The sequence below is a fragment of the Buteo buteo genome, chromosome 1 (genome assembly GCF_964188355.1).
Source record: "Buteo buteo chromosome 1, bButBut1.hap1.1, whole genome shotgun sequence".
Classification (NCBI taxonomy): domain Eukaryota; kingdom Metazoa; phylum Chordata; class Aves; order Accipitriformes; family Accipitridae; genus Buteo; species Buteo buteo.
The window spans coordinates 66499138-66525636 of NC_134171.1; the positions used below are offsets into that span (position 1 = coordinate 66499138).

Consider the following 26499-nt stretch of genomic DNA (forward strand, 5'->3'; position numbering starts at 1 on the left):
TGCCTTCTGTAGGAAATTCAGGGGCCTCGTTTTCCAAGGTGGTGTCTCATAGCGCTTCCCTTCAGTGTTTACTGTAAAAGAAGAGGAAGGAGGTGATTTTCACCAAGAAGGTGTGTAAGGAAATGAGGCAGTAGAAACTGAGAGATGGAGGAGGATTGTCACAGGGGAATGGCAAAGTCAAAATGCCTGAACAAAGAAAGCACGTACGTCTTCACAAGTGTAATCTGGCAGAGCCCTTGTGCACTGAGAACCTCTTCTGCATCAGTGAGAGGTACTCCGGGACTGTGGGCTCAGTACCTTTGCAGGAGGTGTCACCTGTGCAGGAGGGGTTGGCTCTGTACTGGTAGACACAGGAGACCTTTGGGGTTTCTTCATGTTGTCCTGCTCCATGGACAAGAGCAGATTTCTCACTTCTGGTTTGTGAAATTGTTGTTCGTTGTGAGATGGTGGCCACCTTCGGCAGTAAACACGGTCCTATTTCAATGAAAGTATCTCCGTGCATGTCAGTTGCTTTGGTATGAGTGTAAAATAATTTGTGTAGTTGGTGGGGATAGTGTTTAAACAAGGGAATCACTTTTTTATTCAAGGTTTTTACTCCTCTGTTGTCACAGAATCATAAAAGCAAACTGCTCAGAGTCATTAGAGGTGACCCACAGAGCCGTAAATCTTTTTTGCTTTGTTCATAATTTGGCATGAAGGCTTGCAAGAGTGTGAGAGTTTCTGCAGTTTTCCTTTTCCTAACAAGCATCAGGAACACTAACTCTCTCCTCGCTTTTCCCAGGTGATGTGGTTCACTGGGGATCTTTCGTATTTGTTTTCTTGCTATAAAATGTGTTACAGCTTATTTTTCTTATTGGGGCATGAGAAAAACTTCTCACAGAGAGCCCTTAGTTTGAAATGAGGTTGAAATAAACAGAGTTTTGACCTGATTGATTAAAACCCCTGTCTCTGTTCCCAAGCTTTTTATCCCATTTTTGGAATGACACTTGTGTAATTCTTTGCATTGAGTAGTCGGTCTCCAGCTAGTTTCAAGATTTAAACCACTATACTTTTGAATAGCAAGAGTTTTGCCTGTCTGTTTTCCAACTCCTTTTGGGGTGCCTGCATCATTGCCAAAGAGGGGGATAGCAATTTGGGAGAACTTTGGGTCCCTCCCCATAAATCCTTCCCTTCCAGCCTTTTGAGGACCTCGGTAATACATTGAAATTGCCAGCAGTAGTTGCCATCTGCAGGCAGAGGACTAAATTATGCTTTTGGAAACATTTGCAGGCAGCCTGCTTTCTACTCTAGCAACAGTAGAACAGAGTTCATGCCTCCCCACTTGTAAACCGCTTTAAGTATCTGAACTGCTCAATGTTACGGTTACTGCTGAGAAGTGCAGGAGCATGAATTTCATTGTGTAGAGAAGAAATAGGAGATAGGCTTGACCTTGGCATTTGCTTACGTCTTGTGTAGGAGACCTCAGCAGCAAAAAAGAACCCCTGTGGCAGAAGAAATATTCGCAGAGAGAGTGAACATGCACAGCTTCTGGTGCAAAGTTGATGCTTTCTGCCCCTTGGGGAGCCAGTGCAGTCTAGTAGCATGCTAGTCTCTTGCTGTACAAGGATCAGACTTCTTCCACCCTGCCCTGCTGTGTTAGTGTGCTAGGTAACCTTTGTTGGCTGTGTTAGTGTGCTAGGTAACCTTCGTTTAGAATTCCGCTCACGGAACTTTGTCTTTGTTGTCTGTAGATGGCAGCCAAGGATACTGACCTCCATTGCAAAGTGTCCTGAGATCAGTTGGAAAGCACAGTTAAATCCCTAGATTGTGTGTTATCATTTTATCATTCATTCAGGTAATGACAAGGTTTAGCAGATTGAGCATGCTAAATGTTCAAAAAGGATGTGGGAGGTTTGTTTGTTTTGGCAAGTGCAAACTAAGTCTTTCTCAGTGTCTGCTACTTGAAAATGTGTCTGCCTTGGCTGAGATTTGTCTTCTGGTTGTCTTTCAGAATGCTCCAGGCCGACCTGCAGCTCAGTGATAGTGAAGAGAGTGGTGACGACCAAGTCAGTTTTAGATGTTTTATACACTAGGCACACAGACTTCCCTTTAAATCATCACAACTTGTTGTGTTGTTCCGAGTTCCTTAAGCTAACCTTTCCTCCCCCTCTCCTCTTTGTTTTTGTGAACAAAACAGGTTGTTGAAAAGCCACCTTCTTCACTTGCTCCTCCAAGGTACAGGTTTGTTCCCAAACTACTAGCTAGACCAAATAAGGAGGAAAAACAAAACTAATGGGGTAGAAGATGGGTAAGGGTTCCTGGTTTCTCTTGTAGATACAGGTGTTGGTTTCTAGCTGCCTGAAGCTGCTGTTGAAAATCGCCTTTAGTTGTGTGGAGTTTTACGGAAAGCTCCGATTAGAAAGTAATAATCCAGACATGCTGGATTTTGTCTGTGAACCAGAACTGATTTCCCCAACTGTTCCCTTCTTTTCTCCTCTTCCTCTCCACCAGTGTATATGTAGATCACACTGGATCTAATGGGATTTTCAGTTGTAGTAGTGACAAGTGAGGTGTGAGTCCAGTTTTAGTTTAGAAGGAAGCCCAAAAAAGCCAAGTGGATGAAGAACAGAAAAGGGTTAGGTAGGCTCATGGAGGCTATTTCAGCTCCTACTGATAAGGCAGCTGACTGCAAGCAGTTCCTGCCATGTGTTGTTAGTCAGAAGCAGTATTCAAGGTAGACTGAAGAGCCACACGCCAGCATTAGAGGAAGAAAGGTGGAGAAGCCCAGAATTTTTCCTATAGGAGAGCACCGACATATGTTTTTGGCTTGATATCTATATTCTTCAAGCACAGGGTAATGGTCTACAAAGTCAGACTGGCAGAAGGGCACGTCAGTTCTTGGTGTGATCTGTGTCTCTGCAAGCTCTTGAAATAGAGTGTTCTCACAGTATCAGTCTGGATAAGCAAGGAGCTTGCCTCCAGATCATACAAATGTGTTGATACTAATGTGGGAAACAGTTTTCAAAGCAAAAAAAAAAAAAATAATCAACATTTTGTAAGCCCATTTCAAAACAAAAAGAAGGTGTGCATAAAAGTCACAGTTCTCCCTCAGTTCCATCCACTCCCATTGTCAGTGCTAGAGGAAAACACTTTTGAGTAGGGGAGGGTGTTGCAAAAAATGCTACTGATTGACATGACCGTTAATGAAACAGTTACAGCACCTTGACCAAGTAACACAGATGAAGAAGTAAAAACTTAAGGGGGAGAACACAAAAAAGAGAAACCATCCTGGAATGTATGTTTCTGTCTTGTTAGCCTTTATTGGAAATTTTTCCGTTGAGGGTTGGGGCTTTCAGAAAAACACTCGTTAGTTTTGGCTATTTTTTAAACTTCGGTTGGCTAAATGCAGCTTCATACTGGAGCAGTGATGTCCTGCTTACGTATTTGTCCGACTGGGTTGGAGTTGAAGGTTTTATTATTTCCAGAGGTTTTTTATTCCAGTGCTTTATCTTTTGACTATGGCAATGTATTCCTTTGGCCTTCTCCCCTCCCCTCTCAGTGCCAAAACACAGGGTTTCAGTTTTATTTTTGAATCCTGCCATGTCAATATAATAAGTAAGTAACCTTCACCCATGCTGCTTTCTAATTTTATCTCATGGTGGCCTTGCAGTGCCCTACAGTCCCAGCCCAAGAGTGTGGCATCAGCACATTCCAGCAGCCCGGAGTCAGGGAGCACCAGTGACTCAGACAGCTCTTCAGACTCAGAGACGGAGAGCAGCTCGAGTGACAGTGAAGCAAACGACCCTCCGAGAGCGTCAGCACCTGAGGTGAATGCCAATAAAATGTAGAGGCTGCTTAATGCAGCCTCTTGCCTCAGACTCTCTGCTGTCTGAATGCATTCAGGACAGGAGACCTGAAATACTGTCGTTGTTCAGGTGTCCCCTTGACACCTTTGCTGCATCATCAGGCTTATCTTACCCTTTGTTTCCCTTCTAGAGTTTGTCAATTAAATAACCCTTAGTAACAGCATAATTAGACGTCTACGTGCCTAACCTTGAAGTGTTGCCCCCTTCTCCTTTGGCATCATTGTCTAGCACTCCTGGAGGAATTAGTGCCTTCACGGGTGAGACACAAGCAAGGTGCAGATGAGAAGCACAGCTTGTCTGGGGTGTTTGGGGCCCATGTCTGCCCGTGCAGCTTTCCTGGGTGCCAAGGCTATGGGTTGCTTCGGGGTGAGACCAGTTTCCTGATACATTAAGAGGAGCCACTGCCTCCCTGCAGCTCCTGTGTGTGAGTGACAGATTCAGCTTCTCCCAGATCACAGCTGAAGTGATGAGACCTGCAGGAAGGGCTGGAATGTGCTTAGACTTGCTTCTGTTGAATTGGGCTCAGATAGTGCTGCACTGGCATTTCTGAGGCTTTTACTGGGAAAAGCAGACAACCAGAACTTAGCGCCTTAAAGTTTCATAATTGAGACCATGCATTTTTTGAAAATCTGCTGCAGAAGTGCTCATGTCCCATGGTTTCAAACAGTTCCTCCAGCTTGCAAAACATTCTTGGGCCAGTGGGAAGTACATAGTTATATCCTGTGGACCACAGCTGATGTAAACCAATCTGCTGCCAGTTTTGAGGTACTCTCACAAAACACAGAAACCGTGTAATTTATTCCCCGCCCCCTCCTCCAGCCCTAGTTTTCCTTTCTTTTACCTTAGAAGCACATGAACAGGGAGAATTTTATGTGCAGAAAACAAGCTTTGAGAAGGTGTATCTTTTCATCTCACATCTACTACACTTCACCCTCTAGCAGTTCAGTTACAGACTTTGCCCTCTGCAATGTGGGTGTCTTTGGAAGGACAGATGTTATACTTCTCCTCTTTTACCAAATCCTGCCTGGTTTGTCCTGAAAATACTAGATTGTAAGATCCTTCTCGCTCTAGTGAAGTCCTAACTATTTGCCATTGACCATTTTATCCTTTTTTATTCAGCAAACTATTCATCCATGGTGCTCAAGGAGTAAGTTAGTGCACATGGCCCATTTGTTTATAGTCAGTTCTTCACATGCAAAAGAACAGACTTTAAGACCTATAGGCAGTAGTTCCTTTATTTTTTTTTTTTTAAATTTTTTTTAAAAAAAATCTCTTACTATCCTTTGGTTTTGGAAACCTAATGAAAACCTGTATGATGGTGTAGATCACAAACAAGATAACCGACGGTAGAAGTGCTAGAAAAGGATCAGAGTATGCCACTGTCTGATAGCTACGTACATTATAAACCAAAGTTTACTAAGTCTTTTAGCCATGTTTTTACAGTGTTTGACCAAAAACCAAATGTTCTTCAGTGGCTAGTAAGTTAAAATTCTGATGAAAATAAAGCAGATTTGTGTTATCTGAAAAGCCTAATGGAATTTGTGGTTTAATTTTACTTCCAAACCCATGGTAAAACCAAGCACTGTTTTTTAAACCAGGATTCTAGATGGACTGACTTAAACACAGTCGAAGACATGTCTTATTTATCTGCATGTTCTACAGTGAGTTGAGTCTGGATAGAGAAGAAAATCATGGCAGAAGGGATTCATTAGTCTCGGAAAACATTTCACGTACTGGGCTTTCTCTTTTTGGGGAAGGGTTGTGGCTCTTCTCAGAAGTGAGAGTGGTAACTGGGGAGAATCAGTGAGTGCGGGAGTTTAGCTGTGCTCTGATGGTGCCCAGATAATGAGTTACCCATTTGAGTGGTGTTGCCACATACATGGTGTTTTCAGAATGGGCCCCAGAGAATAATGCCTCAGATTTGCAGCTTCTGTTGTCTCTTTTAGCATTAGTTGGGTTTGCTTTTCTCGTAATTTGTCAGACCGCTGTTAGATTAGGCAGAGCTTGTAGCAACCACGTTATGTTATTTGACCGTGATGCCAGGGGCCTTCAGACTTCAGTCGTTGCTCACGCCTTGCTTGACCCAGAGGGAAGCGAGTGTTGGGTTGTGTAGGCAGAGGACTCAGAAGAGGCCGGACTTGACATGCTAGCCATACAATTTATTTTGGTAAATGGTTTGCTTTTGGCTAAACCACAGGAGCCTGACAGCCTACCTGTCAGACTTCAATGAGATGTGTTAGCTGGCACAGCTGCTCATCTGTTTTGAAAGTAGTGCTGTGTGCAACTAACTTTCCAAAAGTGTTGCGAGGACAGCACCTAATCCATTTCTACACCTGCTGCTTTTTTTATATGTTGTCTGATTGCACAACGGTGTTGGTTAGTGGCAAACCAAGATGAAGCTTTCATGTAGACTGGTCTCTTGCTGAGCAACAGGTAAGGCTAGCAGAGATCCAGGAGTGCTGTGCAATACGTTTGACTGATCCTGTGCGAAGATGAGGTCTGTGTTTCTGAATTGTCAATGTGCACACGCTAAAGCATCACCACTGACACATGGTCTTTCACTTTCAAGCTCTTTTAACATCAAGGGGAAATTTTACTGGGCTCTGGTAAGCCATGCTAGGATGAAAATAGCCCATAAAGGCATCATAAAGTCTGGCATCCTTCCTTTCTCTTTTTGTGTGCAGCCTGACCCACCGACTTCTAATAAGTGGCAGCTTGACAACTGGCTAACCAAGGTGAACCCACCAGCAGTGCCAACAGAGAGTCTCAGCGAAATTGCCCATGGGGATGGATGTGAAGAGGGCAAGGAGCAGGGGCAGGCTGTCAGCAGCAATTCCTCCCACCAGCGTGCCGAGCCGAGGGAGCCTCATCACAAGAGCTCTGGCCGAGCGGCCAGGGCTCCTCAGGACGCTCATCTTCTGACCAAACGCAACTGCCAGAAGTCTCCTGTGCGGGCCGAGGGGCCCTCACCCAGGCAGACTGTGGGCATCAAAGGGCCCAGCAAGGGCCTTGTCCACGAGGGGCCCAAAGGAGGCCTGAAGGTGGAGAGTGACCCTGGTCCTTTTGAGGTCAGAGACCAGTCTTCCAGAGACAAGCCAAAAGTCAAAACGAAAGGGAAGCCAAAATCCAGTGACAGAAAAGACCTGACCCCGGCACTGCAAGAGCCCCCTGAGAACAGAAAGCACAAGAGCTCCCACCAGGCCAATGCCAAACCCTTCTTGGACCCCAAGGTCATGAGAGATGTTTTGCTTGGCAGTGTCCAGGAGCATCTCGCTCTCAGTCCCCTTCCTCAAGGCCAGGGCACAAGCCCCACCAGGACTAGCGGCCACAGGCCTGCCATCGTGGCCAGAGAGGATTTTCACAAGGAGAAACTTCCCTTGCCTATCAGGGGGAAGAAGTTGCTCTCGCCAGTGAGGGACTCCCCTGCCCCTCAGTCCCTCATGGTGAAAATAGATCTCCCTCTGCTGTCAAGAGTCCCCCAGCCCCCTGGGAAAGGCAGTCACCAGAAGAGAGCAGAAGCCAAGGAACCCCCTGGTGCAAGGAAGCAGGACTTGGAGAGAAAAATCACGGATACTCTTGACAAGTCCCTTCAGAAGAGGAAGGTAAGAGGTGGAGGTGGGTTTGTACAAGGACCAAGGTGGTGTTTGAAAAACCCATGCGGAGAGTTCATTTCTGCTCCTAAGTTGGGAGTAGATCCCTTGCGCTCCTCCTTTAAAGGTGTTATCAAACTTCTAAAGGGAATGTGTATCAAAGCCGTTCATAGAGGTTTCTTGTTGGTCACAAATGCCCTGCTGAGCAAATGAAAAGCCTCGTGAGCTAACAAACGCTTTGGTATTTGAAAACATTTTCTGCTGTATTTTCTTGAAATACTAGTTTTCTCAGACAACAAAACCCCAGCCCTCCTATATTGGAGGAGCTTTCAGCAGCAGGCTGTGTCAGCATGTGGTTGGCCAGCCCCCTGGTAGCATTTGTGGGTTTCCCTGGCTTTCAACCAAGCAGAGCTTTGTAGGGCTGTGGTGCCCCCTCCCCCTGCAACCCCTTTAAATGCAGCATGGTATCTGAAGCACCTCCCAGACTGTGCAGTCATCTACACTATCCATTTAATGTCTGTTGTGGGAGAGCACCTTGCCTGCACTTTGTGGGGAGAACTGACACAGGCTGCCCTGGGCTGTGGTTTTTGGTTTTGTCTATGCGTGGACCTTCTGCTGCCTTTAGCCATGCAGCCTTAGGCTGCGTAGCGTAGTCTTTTCCTGTGTGGAGTCATTCATTTCCATGAAACAGTTGTGATTGCTTGCTTACACAAAGAGGAACAAATTCTGCAGGTGTGAATTGTGTTATTACTAGGGATGATGGCAGCAGCCCCATGTTTTTGCTTTTCCATAAATGCAGACTTTTAACTGAACCAGGTTCACCGAGAGTAACAAGTGTCGCTAAAGCCTGCTTTGGATCTCAGCGGTTGGCTAAATATGTAGAAAACTTCTTTGGTTTCCCCTGGAGCTGCTGAGGTGCTAGCAGCGATGCTAGTGCTTAAAAGATGCATGTGTCCAGAGTCCTTCAGCTAGAATAGTTGCTTTGCTTTGAATTACAAGACAGCCCTTTATTTAACTGAGATGGTAGTTGCTCACAAGTGGTTTTTGGAAAGCTAAGTCCCAAAGGGGGCTGTGAATATACTTCTAGCCAGCTGGTTCAGCTGCACAGGGTTGGTTGCAGGCCTTGTGGTGAATGGGTATTCACTGTGGATATTTCAGTGCCTGTATACCTTCTTGGTCCTCCTCACAGAGCAGGTGGCTTAGCACATGTGGGTGAACAACCTTGGCTCCCGTGTGGGTTGCATTTAGTCTTGTCATTTTCTGAACTTCCCATAGTTGTGGGGGAGAATTCAGAAGAGCAGGGAAAGGGTGAAGAAACCGGAGAGACCACAGCAGTCCCCCTCTTGCGGAGCAGTGGAAGAGGGTAAACAGGCAGCAAATCTGTTGCTTCTCCTGTTATCTCAAAGACCCAAAAGAGGAGCTATTTGATATTAGACATGTCTTCCCTTGCAGCCTGAGTGTCTGATTGCAGGAAACCCCTCCTCAGAGCCTTGCTGTCTGCATTATGTCAGCATGCATCAGTGTCCTTGGAGGCTCAGGCTTCGTAACAGCCAGCTAGGTCAGGTACAGCTGTCAGACATCGTTTGCGGCAGTGTGGAGCTCAACTTGAGAAACAGTTTAAGAACTTGATCTAGGTGCTGGAGCCTTGCCCTGAGCACACTGCCAGAGGTCGACTCTGCCGAGCACAATCTACTGAGCTCCATCACAGTGACATAAACCTGCATGTACTCTTGGGAGAGAGACGGAAAGTCCTGGAATGCTTTTGGCTGCCACCAGGCACACTGTGGGTAACACTGACTGATAAGTGCAGTTTCTTTTACATTTTCTTGGCTTGTAGCAAATTGTTCTAAAGTTTTTCATTCAGGTGAGCTGATGATTTGCACGCTTTGTATTGTAAGACCTATGGAGTGCAGTTAAAAAGTATTATTTATTACCTCTCCGCCTTAATGGTTCCTGTTCTTCTGGAGGACAATGGCAGTGATTTTAACTGCCTGTTTAAAATTTCAGCTGTATCAGACTCTTCTTCATAAAACCAAAAACCCCTGCACATCTGAGGAATCGGAGGGATCTAACTCTCCTGTGAATGCATTTTTTTCCTTCCCTTTGATAAGGCATACCACAAAACACAATTGCTTGCAGTTCATGACTTTGCCAGGAGGAATCTGAATACATTTCTGCATAATTCGTACTGAGTAGGAAAAAAAAGCCCATCTAGAACAGATGGAATGCTTATTTTCAGCAGTGGAGATGCCTTAATTTTGATTACTATTAGCAACAAGAGGTTTAGCAGTTCCATCCCCATCACTACAAAATAATTAATCTATCCAAGCAAATGTAGGTAAAATGTCATTTTAGGATACTTGTCAGCGAGCCTGAAATCTATATCCGCTGTGTTTTGGGTTTATGCTTTGTCAGTTCTAATATCTTATCCTTTTCTTTTTTTAACCAGAATCAAACTTAGCTGTATTGGTCTGTACTTTGCACCAACTTTCGAAACGTGAGTGATTTTTTTTTTTTTTCTTCCTGTTAGAGGGAAGTGGAGAAGGAGATTGATAGGAAGAAAATGAAATCAGAAAAAGAAAGAAAATCATTGCAGTCTTCAGCTAACAAAGACTCCAATAAATTGAAGTGAGTGTACAGTGGTGGGATGGCAGACATGCATAAAACTAAGTCTTTTTTTAAAAAGGTTAAGGCGAGGAACTGTATCTCCTGTCCTTATACTTCTGAGTTTGCTTATAACATCGTGTGCCTTCTGAAACTTAATCTGCTGCAATCTGTCTTTACATCCTGGAACCAACCATGTGGCTATGGGAGTGTCATTTATTCGCCTTTTTATTTGTTGCAGATGTGAAGTGATACTTGGGTGTCACTTATCTTCCTCTCCCTTAACGCTGAGGATTATGGTTCTAATCATTCAAGCATAAGCTGACGTTTCCGTGGCTGATCATCCTCCTATACCTGGTTTACACTGCTGCAAAAGCGTTGAATGTTGTGGCATTTGTCCTGATTTCGAACAGTTGAGATGGGAATGAAGACTTCACCATTTTAAACACAAACTTGTCCATCCTGCAGCTTATGTTGCTGCATGCTCTGATCCATATACTACATGTAGCTCAAAGAATCTGTTTATGCTGCAAGAAATTTAATTGCCAGTTGTGCCCGTACTACTTTTCCTTCTAAGCTGGTAGGCAACCATTTGCACTGCTCTCTTTCAGACCAGATGCAGGAAACAAATTTGTGCAAAGAAATTAGACGTTGTTTGAGTTGCAAACAGTGTGGTAGATTGCACGCTGGGATGTAGGAGCCATTTCCCCTTCTCTAAACTACAGTGGTGGTAATCTCTCAGCAGACAATTGCCCAGGTGATCTGGGAGGTGGCAGCTGTTCTGTGGGGAGTAGCATATGCTTGTTCTGCACGATGGCTTAGGTGTTTCAGGGGATGGCAAGAGAACTTGCCATCTGGTTGACAATGTCTCTGCTCATTGCAGGGGGGTTGTACTAGATGATCTTTAAAGGTCCCTTCCAACCAAAACTATTCTATGCCTCTAGGTGAGTAAGACTTGAGAGTTCAAGTATCAATTATTTCTGCTTTCATGAGAAATGGAACTAGCCTTAAAATGCTTTTAAAAAGGGAGTTGGACTAGATGATCTTTAAAGGTCCCTTCTAACCCAAACCATTCAATGATTCTTACGAACTTCTTTTTCTTTGCGCATGTTTTCCTCATTCTGGGTTCTACTGTCATACTTGTTTTGGGGAAGTTCGTGGTCTCACTGCATGGGAAGCAGCAGAAAGCTTTTTAGCAGATTCATAGTACTTCACATGCATTTAAAGCTCTGAGTCTTTGTAAGGTGAGAAGATGATGTGAACGTGTTTTGCACATGGGGAAATTGAGATGCAGACAAATTTGAGTTGCTTGCTCAGGCTCCTGCTGCAAACAGGTGAAATAGCTGAAAGGGTGGCCCCGAAGTCGTGAGTCTCATTCCCATGATTGAGCAATCACGTCCACAGCAGAGCAAGTTCTGGCAGCCTCTTGGGAAAGGATATTGTACTAAATGCAACTGTATGTCCATAAATTTTGACTTGGTGATCATTGCTGTTTTCTTAATCGGACAGGTCCTGATGAAAGAAAAAAGTCAGATGTTAATGCTGATACTCTCTACTCCCTCAGCTGCTTTTGCTGTCATCGGTTACAGACTTTGAACAGCACTTAGCGGCTGGTGCACGCAGTGTCTGTGCTAGGTGGAACTTGTCTTCTCCCAGCTGAGAATGCAGAGGTGAATGTGATGGGTATTGCAGAGCTCTGTTTTCTCACCTTGCTGCCATGGGAGGCTGCTGAGCTGGGATGCTCCAGAAGCACGTGGACATGCAGCTCCCCCTTTCTCTAACCAAACCAAGATGCCGCAGTGCCAGTAGGCTTTTTACTTTGACTAGCCCAGATTTGCATAGAGGTGAAATGTGCAAAGCCCAGTCCAGAAAACAGATTTGTATGTATAGGTGGGTAGGGAGCATTTGCGTTCTCCACTAAAATCATCATCTTGTTTTTGTCTTTTTTGTATGTGACCTAATGGGGACGCAACCAGTGTGCCTTTTGAATTGCGGTCTTTCTAGAATTTCAGATGGCCTTTATGGCCAGGAATTTCTCATGTATTCCACTATAGCATTTGCAGTGTTTCTGGTAGATCTGCTGAAACTTACCCCATAATTTGCATACCACTGTACTGCCAGCATTTTGGCTAGGTCTTTGCTAGAGCAAACGCTTCCAAGAGCATGTCTTCAAATGGGCGGTGTTCCTGAGAGGGGAGGCTCCTGTGTCAGTTCTGGGCTACTGCATTCAATTCCTGCTTGATTGTGGCTTGAATTTGAGGTATTGACTTGCATTGGTATGTAGCATTGAGGTTTGTGTCCTGACAATATGAGTAAACTGCTTTTCTGCAGAGAAAACATTGAAGTACTCTGAAAGCACTTAGGCGTTAGGGCTAACATTTAGTTGGGTGAAGGGATATTTCAGCTGTGGTAATAATGGAAGGGCATTACTTCTGTGGTTCATTCCTCCCTTTTTCTCAGTGAAAACGAGCACCCCTTTTAGCCATGTTCTGGCTTTCAGAGTGGGAAGAATAGGATGCGTTTTTGGGGAGAGAGGGCTCTGGATCAGGTCAGGGGATGCCGCTGAGCTCTGCGTCAAACAGTCCTCTCTGGAGCGTCAGCTGTAGTGAAGCTGGGGAGCATGTGTGCAGTGAGTAGGGACTGTGCCACGGGAAAAGTGGGTTGTGGAAGAGGGGAGAGGACTGTCGCACGCACAGCAGAACGAAGCAAGATGTGCAATGTTACACTTCAGTCTTCTCACTGGGTTTAACTTCATTTCCTCCTCTTCTGATAATGCAGTCCATGAGTTGGGATTCACTGCTCTGTGTTTTCCTGGAAACTTTGAGAAGCTGAATAAAAATGATGTAAATGAGCAGTAGTGAAACAAGGTTTAGAGCTATTTGGTGCTGCTTACAGCTGCCAGAGTTCCCTGGTAATCCTAACTTCAAATGATCAGAAATCTGATGTGCCACCATCCTATTAAATGTGATAGTCTCTGCCATTTAAAAGCACAGCATTTTAAGTCTCTATCACTGGAATCCTCTCAACTTTATAGTGTTGTCTAGTTGAGCTGGTGAGTCCTGGCAAGGAATGACTCAGTTGAATTCTGTCAAAGCACATACAGGATCAAATGTCTAGGTGAGTATCTCTGACCATAGAAGATATCTTCTACCATAATTGGGAAAGAGAGGTAGTGCTGCAGTTCATTTGCCTTGTTGGGTGATTTGTGCCAGGGATTTTAGTTGCTGTGATTGCCTCTCTTCCTCTTTCAGTGGAAAGGGGCTGTGTTGGAGGGATGCCTTTTTTTTGCAACAGCCTCGTATTCTGGTTGCAAGCATTTACTCCAATGATAAGTCCTGAAGGTTATTCCTACTTGAAAACCAACTTGTTTGTGTGTTGTTGGCGGCTTAAGATGTGTTATCTAATGCCAGTGAAGTCCCTGAAGTTTTGTTTTGCTTTTGTTGGATTCTTTATGTTAACAACTCATTTCACACTTCCAGAGAAATTTAAAGAGAACTGGCACATGATATAACTATGTTTTTAAAAAAATCCCTACCTTATATGTACACCATATTCATCCCAATTGCTGAATTTGCTTCCCATCTCCAGAGCATCAAAAACTTCACTTGAAACCCAGAAGAAAGATCTCCTGCTACCCCCACCACTGCCACCCATGTCTCCTGTACATCCTCCACCAAAGTCAACCAAGATGGCCCAAAAGAGACCCAAAAGTGAGAGCAGCGAGCTGCCTGTCGTGGATAACACTGCCAGGGACGAGAGCAACCACAAGGATCCTTTGTTCTCCAAGCACAAGAAAGTGGAGAGAAATCCCGCTGAGCTCTCAAAGGGCATCAAAGTAGGTATCCATTATAACTGGCAGGATGTTTCCTGCAACCCATGGGTGCTGTGTGATTCTCTTGAGAAACATGCTCTGAGGATATTAAAAAGGAAGGAAGATAAACAAGCCACCAGAGAAAGCTCTTTGAAGCATTTTTACCCCTTTAATGGCTATCTGTGACCTTATGTTGCTAGCTCAAAAGCCTGTGTTGTAACTTCTCTGCTGACTTTCCATCATCTGTTGTAATCTTACCAGTGAAACATAGTGAGAAGGGGTGACCATGTGAAAAACAAAGGCAAGAGAATCGTGTTTATGGTAGTAACTGCTTCTGACTGTAGGCAACTGCAAGTACAATATTGGTGTAAAAATAAGTGTGTTTACAGAAAGAAAGAGTGGATTGCTTAAAAATAAGAAACAAGCAACCTGTGGTTTTGACCGTGACCTAGGTATAAGGTTTTATAGCTTGCTTACAAAATTGTTGATGATCCTTGCAGCTGGATCTTTGCATTTTGAGGTTATAAAATTCAATTATATTGCTGCTTACTCATGGCTCTGTGTGTGTGATCTAGGATGTTGCTGTGTGTGTTAAGCTAGACTGTGCATGCTGTATTAGCTGGCTTCTAACTGCTTGCTTTTTCCTGATAATGTAGTTAGTAGTGGAGAATCAGCAATTTCCATGTGGTTAAGCTGGAAATAAGTGTGAATGGATATTACCCCTTCTGCCTTGGCTAGTGGCCGTGAAAAACGTGCTGCTTGCAGCCTTACTGCTATTTTAGCCATTGTGCAAGGAAACCTGCTACTTAATTTCTCCATGCTTGGGAGAAGTTTGAATGGTATTAAGCCTTGCTAGCAGTCAGGTAGGATGCCAAGTTTCCATTTCCATTATTGAAAGGGGTACTGGGGAAGAAAGTAAGAAGAGCTGGAGAGCCTGGAGAATAGATTATGCCTGGGACAAATAAACATTTTCTCTTGAAATTTAGGAAAGCCAAGCTTTGGAATTGATTTAGACATCTCTCTAACCAGCTTTATCTCCACTCTGTGTTTTTTTCAGGGATCTCCAGGGGATGTCACAAATCCTTTCCCAGTGCCTTCTTTGCCAAATGGTGCCTCCAAGCCAAGGGGACCTCAACTCACGTTTGAAAAGTAAGTTTTTGTTTTACACCCATCACCTGTACTTTCTGAATACACCAGACAAGGCTGGCCCTGCAGCCACCCAGGCTTCTGCTTCTTGATCACTTCTTTGGGGAGGAAAGAGAGAGAGAGATGTCTGAGACCTGCCCTGTACTGCCTTCTTGTGTCTGGGACTTAGCCCACCCACCACAAAGCAAAGGTCTCATTACAACAGTTCTTGGTTTGAGGGAAGCTACTCTAGAAATTAAGTACTTTTGAACTCTGAGAGGAGGTGTCTTGTGCCTGCCTACAAGTAATGGGTTTTGATTTGTCTGATTCTTGACAAGTGGCAAACTCCTCTGTGACAGGGTGCTGGGCAGGCAACTGACTTTTTCTGAGAGGCTATGACTCTACTTGCTCCTTTTGTTAGCGCACAGGTGGCTGTATGCCATTTCCATGGTGAATAGATTATCCCAATGCGCAGAAATGTGTGCAGTCCAAATTTATCATCATTTATGTGTTGACTGAGACCCAGCTCTGTAGAAGCGTTGCACACCATATCTCTTGTAAGCAGATAACTTGAATGCAAGCTCTTTTGGTCTGAGTGTGTCATACTGCAGAGTTTACTGTATGCTTCAATCAGAAATGTATTGCTGGTATTGTACTTGAGGAATGATAGGGCATCACGTAACTACTATCTTTCCATGGGAGCAAAGAAGTAAACTTGGCCTCATAGTAGCCTAACCTCCAGTGTTTTTTCTACTTAGAAATGTAAGTTTTCAGTGTTATTCTAACATACATTTTTTAAGAAATCAATTCATTTTATCTGTCCATTCAACTGCTATGTATTTCTGAACATGCAGACAACATTCATTTAGTGACTATCATAACTGTAACGTGTGTTTGATAAGGCTGTAACAAGCTTACCAAAACAGGATGTTCGGACTCATAGCATCCTGTAGATAAGAAGGTAAAATTTATCCTACTCTTTTTCTCTGTTTTCTGTTTTTCCTCTTTCTGTCCCCAATTCAGGCAGCATCCGATAGAATACTACATAGAAGTGGCCAAGAGGCTGAAGCACAAAGCTGATGCAATGGTAAGTCATGGCCCTGTGCTAGAAATGTTAACCAGCTCTTGCATTCAGACCTGATACTTGCATGCACGTGAATAAGATTCGCTGGCTAACGTTACTTCCATACTCCCTACATGGAGCATGTTCAAGTCATATGTGGGGAGGCTGTCTTTATTTGCCAAATGTTCAGGCATTTCCCTTTGTTGTAAACACATCTAGAGAATGTGCCTAGAGAATAGGATTCAGAACTGATGTTGTCTGAGGTTAGCAGGCCTGTTTGCTTTGCAGAGCTATCACAAAGTCCTTGGAAGATAGTTTTAAGACAGTTTACTCTGAAACGTCAGGATCCTGTGTTGGTGGACAAGACTTGGAAGTGCCCTTTGCAGATGTAACTAGCTTTCTCCACTATGTGCAGTTTAACAGCATGCATGAATGAACCTATTTTTTTGCTAATTATGGCTCAGTCAGATAATGTACATTTGCTACTTGCCATTTACCTGTGAAAATGAAGTGAGGGAATACTGCAATGGGAAGGCCCCATCTGCCTCTCCCAAAGCAGGCCCCCAAGATGAGACAATAATATCCAAAAATGTGAAGGTAATAAATTACTTAAGGAAAATGTTGAGCAAGAGGAAGAGATACGAATAGCCAGAGCCCACAAAGCTGATGACTGGGACCACATTAGGGGTTCTGCTGAGAATCCTTTAATTATCACCTGGAGGCCTGACTTGCATCTTTTTCTTTCTTCAAATCCTGCCTAACTAGGGGAAAAAAAGGGAATTCAGGTACACTTGAGAGAAGCAGTTTTTGTCTTAGTCTAAAAATTAGAATTTTCTTCCCAATAGACCGACAAGACTGGAAAGGCCTTTCAGTACCTAGATGCTGCCCTTTCCTTCATTGAGTATGGGATTGCCTTGGAATCGGATGCACCAGCACCAAAATCAGCTTACAGCATATTCAGGGGCACCATAGATCTCATCAAGTAAGTGGTTTTCAAAGCATGATGGTTAGGCAGCATGTTTGGAGGGGAAGGGTTAGTTGCATTGCTTGTTTGCAACTGTGGCAGCTCTGGATTCCCACCATGGAGCAGAGTTTGGGTTGCTGTACAAGCATCAGACAGACCATCCAGAGGCACCAGAGACAAATCCTTTGAAATGTGTTTCAGCATTGCTTATCAGAAGAAGCAGGCACCATGTCCTCCTCAGCATTTGAGCCTTGCAGTTGAGGTACACCAGAGGACACTGGTTCAGATAATCGAGGACAGGAAGGAGTTTTTACTTTATCCAGAACTGAAGTTGCTTTTGCATGTGAGCTCAATAGTATGTCAGTTAAAAAAAATCAAAGCAACAATCTAGCACGTGGAAGAGCGGTTTGTGCCCCAAAGCTCTTGCAGCTTGATTGAAGGCAGATTTTACTGGTTTCTCCCATGTGTCTTTGTACCAGTGCACTTTATTGGGGTTTCTTTTAGCAACGTTCCCTGTTTAGTTTCACAGCCATAGTAGATGCATGTAGATAGTAGACATTATGACATATGCAGGCAGTGCAATCCAAGGAACCATGTACTGGATAGAAGAGAGACAGGTATCAGTTTATTCATATGGAAATTACAGGTTATGTGAGTTTTCGAGAGCTGATTTGACTTCTGACCTTAGAGCTGAAAGAGCTGTCAGAGTTTTTTTTGTGGTAGACTTCAAACTTTTTAAATGACATTGTTTGCTTTTTGGTCTTGAGGGACTGCATTTCCAAGATGCTACTGTTGCTTTGTTTTCAAAAAGGAGGTTTGCTTATTTGTTCTTTGCCAAAAGAAACATTTCCACTGAGATGTCTGTCTTGTCCAGAAACACTTGAATTAGTGTTGTAGTCAGTGGTGGGGGCACCTCTCCTGGGCCTCAGGCCTGTAGGTGGCCCACGGGGGGCATCTACTTGTAGGGATGTTGCCCATTAATCAGTGTAAGAGGAGAGCGAGTCGCATAAGGGGCCACATCTGTTCCTGCTGCGTGGAAAACAAGGCATTTGGAGACAGTCCTCTGCTCAAGATCATACAAAGCACTTGGTGCCAGGACTAAGAACTCGGGGCAGGTTTCTTGACTTTTGGACCAGTGCTTGAGATAACGGCATGCACTGGTTTTTCATAAACAGTAGGACTTCAGAGCCCTGATGACTGACAAGATTCTGTTTGTTTCCTTAGATTCGCCATGACATTGAAATCCTTTACGGACTCCTCAGCATCTTCACAAGAAAAAATCTTTGCTGTGTTATGGTGCGTAACTGTTGTTCTGCACCTTCATATTCTGTTTTTAGACTTGATAGAGTGAAAGACCCGTTACTTTCAGGGGCAAAAGAATGAGTTAAATGGGAATCAGAGTTCTGCAAGGAAAAAAACCCCACAATATCAAAACCAGAATGAACAGGAACATCTCTAAAGTGAGCTGGGATATCACAAGGGACTACATGTGGAAGGCACAGGCTCTAAAATTTGATCTGCTGGTAACTTGAGAGCACATAAGGGCTCTCACCTAAGGTGAAAGAATGCGATTTGGCTGTCCGTGCTTGAGCTGTGTAACTGAAGCTGTAGTTGAACGTAGCTGAGGCACTTCTGGACAGAGGCTTACTCAGCCTGTGGCACCTATAAGAGGTTGGGCACCTGTTTTATGTAAAAGACCAGACATGGCCCTTCCTTGTTTGGTTGGTTTTTTTGTTGGTTTTTTTTTTCCCCTTTGTGATTTTTTTACAGAGTCTTTCTTTAAGATGAGCAGGAGGAGAAATTCTGAGCTTTCTTGACTTTGCAATACAGCTGATGTGTGCCTGCCTCCATCCCACAAGGCTGATGACTGCTGAGCAGGCAGCGGTGAGCGTGAACACTTACTCTTGGTTGTGTTTCTGTTCACAGCATGCGCTGCCAGTCCATTCTGCACATGGCAATGTTTCGTTACAAAAAAGAGACTGCAATAAAGTATTCCAGGATCCTGAATGACCACTTCAAGGTAGGGCATGCGTATTACTAAGCTGCCAGCTGGCTGGCTGCAGTAGTTACTGATGTTGGCTGAATAGCCCATACCTAACAAGAGTTCTGTTCCTTACTGCAGAGTTCTTCCAGAGTAACACAAGCACCTTCTCCATGTGTTGCAAGGTAAGATTTAAAAAGATGTATGTTGTGATGTGTCTATAAGGGTGTGAGTGAAAATAGTATCCCGAGTATTTGAGTTGCAGGCTGCGTTTGAGTGCCTCACCGCTCGCTCTTTCGTACCACCTGAAATCATATTGTTAGGGCGCATGAGTAGGTTTCTGCTCTCTCTTTCCTGTCTTTTCTCATTGGAAAGGTTGGGGTTTTTTTTGTTATGAGGTCCAGAGTTACTGTGTATCAGGCAGAGCAGTTCTCCACCAGAGAAACAGGCCAGAGGAGCAAGGAAGGTAGCATCACTATGCTATTTCAGAGTCCCTGTTGTTGTCATCTTTGTTCTGTTCTGTCGCTCTCATCTAGAGATCGTTTCAGACTTAAGAGGGTACCATCCCCATCTCCCTGGCCACTGTCCAGTAGGATTATGCCTTCAGCCTGTGGTAGCATAACTTTGAGGTGATACTTTAATATTTTTCTCTTTACCTCAGTCACCAATTAAGAAAAAGAAACTAATTTTCTAATTTGTGAGTTATTGAGCATTTTGTCCTTTCTATGTACCTGCAGCAGTGTTGCTGCGTATGTGGCAGCAAAAGTAAAAGGCAAGATGTCCCATAACAGTGTTTGGCCCAATGCCTGGCAGACTGGTGCTGTGTTTTAATGACAATGAGTAAGACTTTTTCTCTATCCTGTGGTAATTGCATTTGGCAGATAGCTATCCAGCTCCACATCTGTCCCTTTTAAACTTTGCAGTTGAGAGAAGGTTGTTTGGTCTTCAGTAGTGATGCTGAAATTCCAGTTATTTTTCTGCCACCTTGGACAGTGTAGGTTACTGGGAATTAAATGGTCTCCCAAGAGCAGTGGTGGAAGCTCGCTCATACCAGTGACTGAAATGAGGTTGGTTGAAGTGGTGGGGGTGAAGCGATGTGATGAAGCCAGCCTGTGTCTGGAAGGCGGGCAGCTGACTGCATTTAGCTTCCCTAGGTCTATAAGTAAGTGTGTGTAGGCTGACCTGGCTGCTTTGACTAGCTGTCAGAAAGCTCCAGCCTCTGTAGGTGGGGAGCTTCGGCATGCCTGAAATGGAAGTCTTTAGCAAAAAACACTTAGAGAATCTGGTGAAGGCTTGCACAAGGAGGTGTAGATTTTGGAAGGTGGATGGGTGGCCCTTTCTGATGTCTGGTCCCACATTTTCTTTTGTCAAGAGGAGTCCTTAGAGTCGCAAATCAATTCAAAAACCTTGGCCTTGCACTCAGAGGACAATTACCTGTTATGCAGCTGAATGCATCTCAGTTTTTAACACTCTATGCTGCAGGCCTAGATGATACTGGATAGCTCCTGGCATAAGCCAGTCTTGTGGCAAGACTTTCGACTCTGAAATGAAATGTTTGTGGTGGTGTTTCTTTCTCCTGCAGAAGCACAGGCATGCCTTCTCTTTCTCCAATGGCCTCTCCTGCTGGTTCTGTGAGTTCTCAGCCAGGATCGAATGCTAGCAACTGCAGCGGCAACAGCATTGGCTCTTCAGTCACTGTCCCTTATAATATCCCAAGCATCACCTCTTCCTACGTCAACATTACTTCCTATATCCTCTATGCGTATGATATTTGGGAACGGGCTGATGCACTGGTCAGGAAGAATAAGGGTAAGTTTTTGCCCTCTGGCTTTTCTGTCTTATGTGTTGTGTTTATGTGTATGTACTTGCTTAAATCCTAACACTCAGTGTAGCAAACACCATACCTAAAGAACAAAGCAGTAAAAATGTCGAAATAGACAGCTATGGCTTATTGGCAGGTTATTGGCAGAGATACTTGGTGGTGATATAATGATGAGTGTTCCAATTAAAAGGTTGTCTTGGCATCCTCAAATGTCTAAGAGCTAAGGCATGAGGGTATCAAGTGCAGGAAACCAGCCAGCTCGCTCCATGGTAACACAAGAAGCATAAGGGGTTTTTTTTTTCTTTTTGTTTTTCCCTTTGGGGCCTTAGCTTTTCTGAATTGGTCTGTTTTCTTTAAAAACATCTTTTTGGCCTGTACCCTTGTGTTTCAGTTTGTTTGTCAAACTTCCAGGTATTTTTGTCTTGAAAACGGTGAAGCTGGCTTCTCTCCGTAACAGAGAAGCTGAGCAGCACTTCAGTTGGAGTCCTTGCTGGGCATGTGACCAGTATTTGCCAAGCAGCATTTCTAAAATTGCTCCTACTTTTTTTTATTTTACAGTTTTGTAGTTAAAAATGTTGTGTTGTCCTGTGGTACAAGCAGTGGTGGATAAGCAAAAGCCCTAGAGCAGATGCAGTTCAGTCTGTAACCTGCCATCCCATGTGGCATTTGCAGTGTCATTTTCCGTAAAACACAAAGTTTTGTGAGCTACTGTGGGCAAAGGGAAGTTTTGCCATGATCTGTTGGCAAACTTGCGACAGAAAATAAACACGATGTGCCTGGCTGAATTGTTGGAAGGCTGTAAAAATAGTCACACTAATGAGGCAGTTGCTGAAATTCAAAAGGCTTTGCAAGTCACCTTTGAATAAAGTAACGCCAGTTGTTGGCTGTCCTCTGAGCAAATCTGTGCTCACAGCAGCAATTCATGTGTAGTATTTTGGATTCTAGCCTCTAAAGGCTGAGAAAAGACTGTCACATAGAAGGAGCAGTGGATGCTGCTGGTAAGCCAGAGGAATGAGTCCTGGAGGAAAACCTGTGGGAGGGCAGCCTGAGCACAATCTTGCATCAATCAAGACTAAATTCAGAACCTGCTATGTGTTGCTGTTTTGATGTAGGGGAATGATGACCGGGGTAGTAAATACTCCTTAGGGAGTAGATCTGTGCAGAAGAGTAAATACTCATGTAGGCTTAGCAGTTGTTGTCACTGTTCAGGATGGTGGAGGAATTTCAGAACTGGAACTTGTTGATATTCAGTGTAATGTACAGATGCTAAGAGGTGCGGAGAGTGAGTACCTAAAACTAAAAAAAAGGCCATATCCTTGATTCTTTTGTGCAATTCATAGGGCATAAGAAGAGGAAAGAGCAGTGGCCTTCAGTTATCGAGCTCTCTTAAACAGGGAAGTCATAAGTTAGTGGAAAGCAGTTAGTTCTAACTATGTCCAAGTCACTTGTGCAGAGCTGAAGTGCTTTCTGGCGGGTCCGCAACCAGTTGCTTCCAGCACAGGACCCAGCTCCTCACTGTAATGCAGAGTAGCACCGTGGATCATGAGGCTGTAAGAGGTTGTCTTCAGCCTCTGATTTCCCACAGCAAGGACAAGCTGAGGTTGCACGTGTGCATGTGAAGTCACTCTCCTTTCACAAAGTACTGTGGTCCCAGATCAGATTATCTTCTGGTTGCCCAGGCAGGGTGTTCAGACTCCTTGTCCCTGCTTACAGCTCTTCTGTTTCCTGTGGAGGGAATGGATACCCATTTTGTACACAAAAGGAGGGAAATCAGGGGAAATGTGTTCTCTGCTTCTGAATTGGAAAGTATTAGAATGAAAGTGTTGTGCTCTCTGCTGCTGAAGAGTTCCTTGCACAGCCAAGCAGAAATCTTCAGCCTCCAGGTTCAATCTTTGTGTGTAAATAAGGAGAGCTGAGAACGGGCGGTTTCTGAAAAGGTACCTGGCAACACGATCAAGGCTGGAGGGACCGAGGGACTGGGACGAGCCCATGTCCCTAGAAGGCAGGTCATGCAGGAATATCTTGGAAAGGTGACTGGAAAGGAATAGGTGTGATAATTTCCTGTAACTCACTGTCACCTGCACAGATGATTGCCAGCACAGAGCAGGGCATGCAGCCTGCCGGCATCTCCCAGCAGATTCAGATATGCTGCAAGAGCCTTCTCCTGCCCATGTGGGAGGAGGAGCGTGGTGCCTCAAGCTGGTGGCAGGGTAGGAGGACTCTGTGAAATCTGCCTGACATGCCCAGCTAAAGGCAACCCAAATCTGAGCTGTATAGCCTGGCAAGCTCTATAAATTTTTAAACCTGTTCAGTTGAGAAATCATGATGTCTCCAAGGTTTGAGGATGGATGAAGGAAAGGGACCAGTCTGATGACGGCTGTGTGTGCTTCCCGGCATCACTCAGAAAGACACTCAAATTTGGCCTGTTTAAAATCTGGGGGAAGCACACAGCAGTAACTGGGGTATGAACACCCAAACTTTTGCCCACCTACCATGGAGTCTCGATGTCCTTTTAAAGCCAGCACCTGGGGAGGCGGTTCAGTGTGTGTAGGCGTGTGTGAGTGTGATTTTCCTCTTGCGTGCTGTGCCTCGTGCACTTATTACATTTCCCAGCCTTCTACTATTGCTGACCTCTCTGCATGAACAATGTTTAATGGGACTTGCCAACTGTCAGTGTGCTGCTGTTGTCGCTCCTCACTGCCCCCTAGCCTGTCGGATGTGCCTGTTTTGTGAAACCAACCAAATGTTTTCTTTCTCCCTCCCCTTTTTCCAGAGTTTTTTGCTGAACTCAGCACAGCGACGTGCACTCTGGCACTGAACAGTAGCATGACCGAACTGGTACACTACGCTAGACAGGGTTTACAGTGGCTGAGACTGGAAACAAATACGCCTTAACTGGTGCTCAAGGTGGTCAAATACCTTGAACTTTTTTGCACTTTTGAAGCCTCAGAAACAGTCTAACTTGTTGAATCATTGGATACAAAGCACCTGCAAGGGAAAATAAATCAAGGTGGAAGGGATCTGGTTACACTGGAAAAACTTTGAACTGCATTTTTAGGGTAGCGCTTTGCTGCCTTGAAAAAGAAGAGATGGAGGAAAGCCTCAGCGTTGATGGCACCTTCCTTTCAAACAATGAAGTGCAATGAATTGCCTGAATGGCCTAATGTATTGATGGTCTATAAACATTTCTATTACGAATAACCAGCAGGACAATAATCACACATGAAGAAGTGCCGACAAGAAGGAAATCTGCCTCCAGAGGTTATTATGCAACATCCCACAGTCTGCAACAGTTGTGTGCCCAGAAGACATGTCAGAGAAATGTTTTTCCAAGCATGGATGCAATCTTTGGTGTCTTTGTTCCTCAGATGGCAAGTAGCAACAACCTCAGCAGCACCAAAAAGCGTTATGTTACAATAAAAACAGCAAAGTGGTCTGCCTTGCCTGCTTTCCAACCCCACCCTCTTGCATTTCTCAGCCAGCTGCTGTCCTGAGAAGCGGGGGAAGCCACTGCCTTCAGTGCTGCAAGTTCACTTTTTAAGTCGTCGCTGCTTTGGTCCTCCTCCTTGCCATGCACTCACGCACACAGAAGCCCTTAGCACTCGAACTGTATTACTTAGGGTCTTGCTCGGTTTAAGCCTTGTAAGCCAGAAACAGTTGGGGTGGCAAAATGACCAGGCGTGGTTGGAAACAGCTCTGCCTTTCTTCGGTGGTGGAGGGATGTCACTCACACTGAGGACTCCTTGACTGGTTGCTTTTTGTCATTCCGATGGGTGGGGGTGGACAGCTGTACTGGGTCACTCGGATTGCTTGGGCATGGTTCTGAGTCTGAGAGCTTACATGGGGAGGAATCACTTCTGTTTAAGGAGGGACTAAGTGGCTGAATGTGGAACATAAGACAAATTTTGCATTTGGGTATTTGCCTGCAACCGTTGCTGGTCTCAGTGAATATCTAAGAGCAGGATTTGGTACCAAAGTAGGGCATCCTTCATGGGGGAGGTGACTTGTGCTTTTTCTCAGCCAAACTACAGGATGGGCCCAGCAACTTAGAAATCTGTCAAGAGAACACAAAAGGGATAATTAACTGTTTGCAAGCATTTTTTCCTTGTCAGGAGCTGCAGTTTTGAAATTGCAATTTTGCAGGTGACAGTAACAGTGAAGGCAGCATCCATGGCATTAGTGTATGCAGTAAGATGACACCCTTCTCTACCCAAAGATTTCCTGTTGCATGACAGCAGCGTCCTGCCGTCCTCATATCTAATAGTGTGCCTTAGCCCTCTGGTCCCCTCTCGCATCCCTCGCCCTATCTCTGACAAACCCGTGGGAGTGGCAAAGAGAAGGATGGTATCCCAAAATACTTGTGCTTACAGGAAAGAATTAGCTCCCTTTTCCACATAATTTCAGGATGGAGGAACAGGTCTGCATGCATGTAGCAGTACCCCCTTTGTAAAGTACCTTCTTGTGGTTTTGAGGCTTCCGAAAATGGACAGTAAATAAATATCAACAAAAGGTCTGCATTTCCAGAAGTCGTTTCTGTAGAAATGAGCCCTGCCACAAGGAAGCCTGGAGTCCTCTTGCCTCTGGGAGGAGCTGGCAGGAGTGTGCTGTGGTCCTGCCCTTGTCCTGAGCACAAGGGAGCTCTCCTCTTGTCTCCCCTGGCAGCGCAGGACTGCCGGGATCATGGCCGGGTCTTCCTGCAGCTTCAAGAGGCTGTCCTTTTACGTTCACTTTATCAAAAGCCTTAGTGCATTTCAGGGATAAGTTGTCCTAACCAATGGAAGGAAGGTCCATGTCCCCCCCCTCCCCATTTTCCTTATCAAACTTCACTTGTACTCCTCCTCCCTGGAGGAGCAACTGCTCTGAATAAGCCAGGGACAGAGAGAGGCTCAGTGTTAACTGTTTTGTTCTCAGGAAGCGCAGCGATGGCCAGCCGGCCCGAAGGCTTGACGTGCACTTTGGAGCTTGATTCCATACTAGTGGGACGATGCCTTCTTCTGACTTTGTCTTCAAACAAAGCTGTTTTTAGGATCACCAGCTGAGGAGGAGGAAGGCAGGCAGTAAGCTTTATTGAACCTGAAAACCGCTGTGGGAGTCTGTAAGAACGATAGCAAAGTCTTAGGGGGAAGCATAAGGTGAAGCAGGGACACGGGTACCCCTGGTACTTCATTTCGCATACACCCATCTCCCTCCCTGCTGCCAGGCCAGGTTCCTGTCGGAGAGCCACTTGCTCATGGCTTGCCAGCCCCGGGGCAACTGCCTGCCACAACCTGCGAGGCAGGGTGTGCGGCTGCCCCGCTCCTGCATCCAGCTTGGTGCAGCCCATGGGTGCACCAGGTCCTGTCCTCGCCTGCTCTTTGGGCACTCTACTGCCCAGAGAGTGATAATCTGTTGTCCTGCTCCTAGGAAAGCTCGTGCAAGGGTGCCGGGTGAGCAAAGTTGGTAAGAAGACACCCAGCGAAGGCAGATGAACTACTGGCATTTGCTTCTTTACAGTTGGGAAAAGGCAGCACGTGCTCTGCTACCATGCAAAGACAGTTGTGCGAGAACTGCTCCTGCTCCCCCAGGCTTCGGAGGAAATGAGATCACAGGCAGTTTGTGTTACGGGCATGTGGGGGGCTATTTGGGGGCTCTCATTTCAAAAGCGATCAGTGGAAGCCTCAGGACTAAGCTACACAGCAAGAAGCTGTGTTTTGT

General features: G+C 45.0%; 1 protein-coding gene across 1 annotated transcript; it reads left to right on the top strand.

Annotated features, from left to right (window-relative positions):
• Positions 1–1861: 1861 nt before the first annotated feature.
• LOC142036677 (AF4/FMR2 family member 1-like) lies at positions 1862–24185 on the top strand. Its single transcript, XM_075040107.1, has 15 exons — positions 1862–1890; positions 1991–2045; positions 2177–2214; positions 3650–3806; positions 6530–7447; positions 9966–10063; positions 13628–13874; positions 14908–14999; positions 15999–16062; positions 16884–17020; positions 18227–18298; positions 18929–19022; positions 19125–19168; positions 20566–20792; positions 23579–24185. The coding sequence occupies exons 1-15, from the start codon at positions 1862–1864 to the stop codon at positions 23698–23700; spliced, it is 2394 nt and encodes a 797-aa protein (XP_074896208.1). The 3' UTR covers positions 23701–24185.
• The last annotated feature ends 2314 nt before the right edge of the window (positions 24186–26499 follow it).

Excerpts from the sequence above, each read along its gene's own strand:
- LOC142036677 (XM_075040107.1), top strand. The coding sequence starts at position 1,862 with ATGCTAAATGTTCAAAAAGGATGTGGGAG. Across the intron at positions 3,807-6,529 it reads CGAGAGCGTCAGCACCTGAG|CCTGACCCACCGACTTCTAA; the intron begins GTGAATGCCAAT and ends TTTTGTGTGCAG. Across the intron at positions 17,021-18,226 it reads GGCACCATAGATCTCATCAA|ATTCGCCATGACATTGAAAT; the intron begins GTAAGTGGTTTT and ends TTGTTTCCTTAG.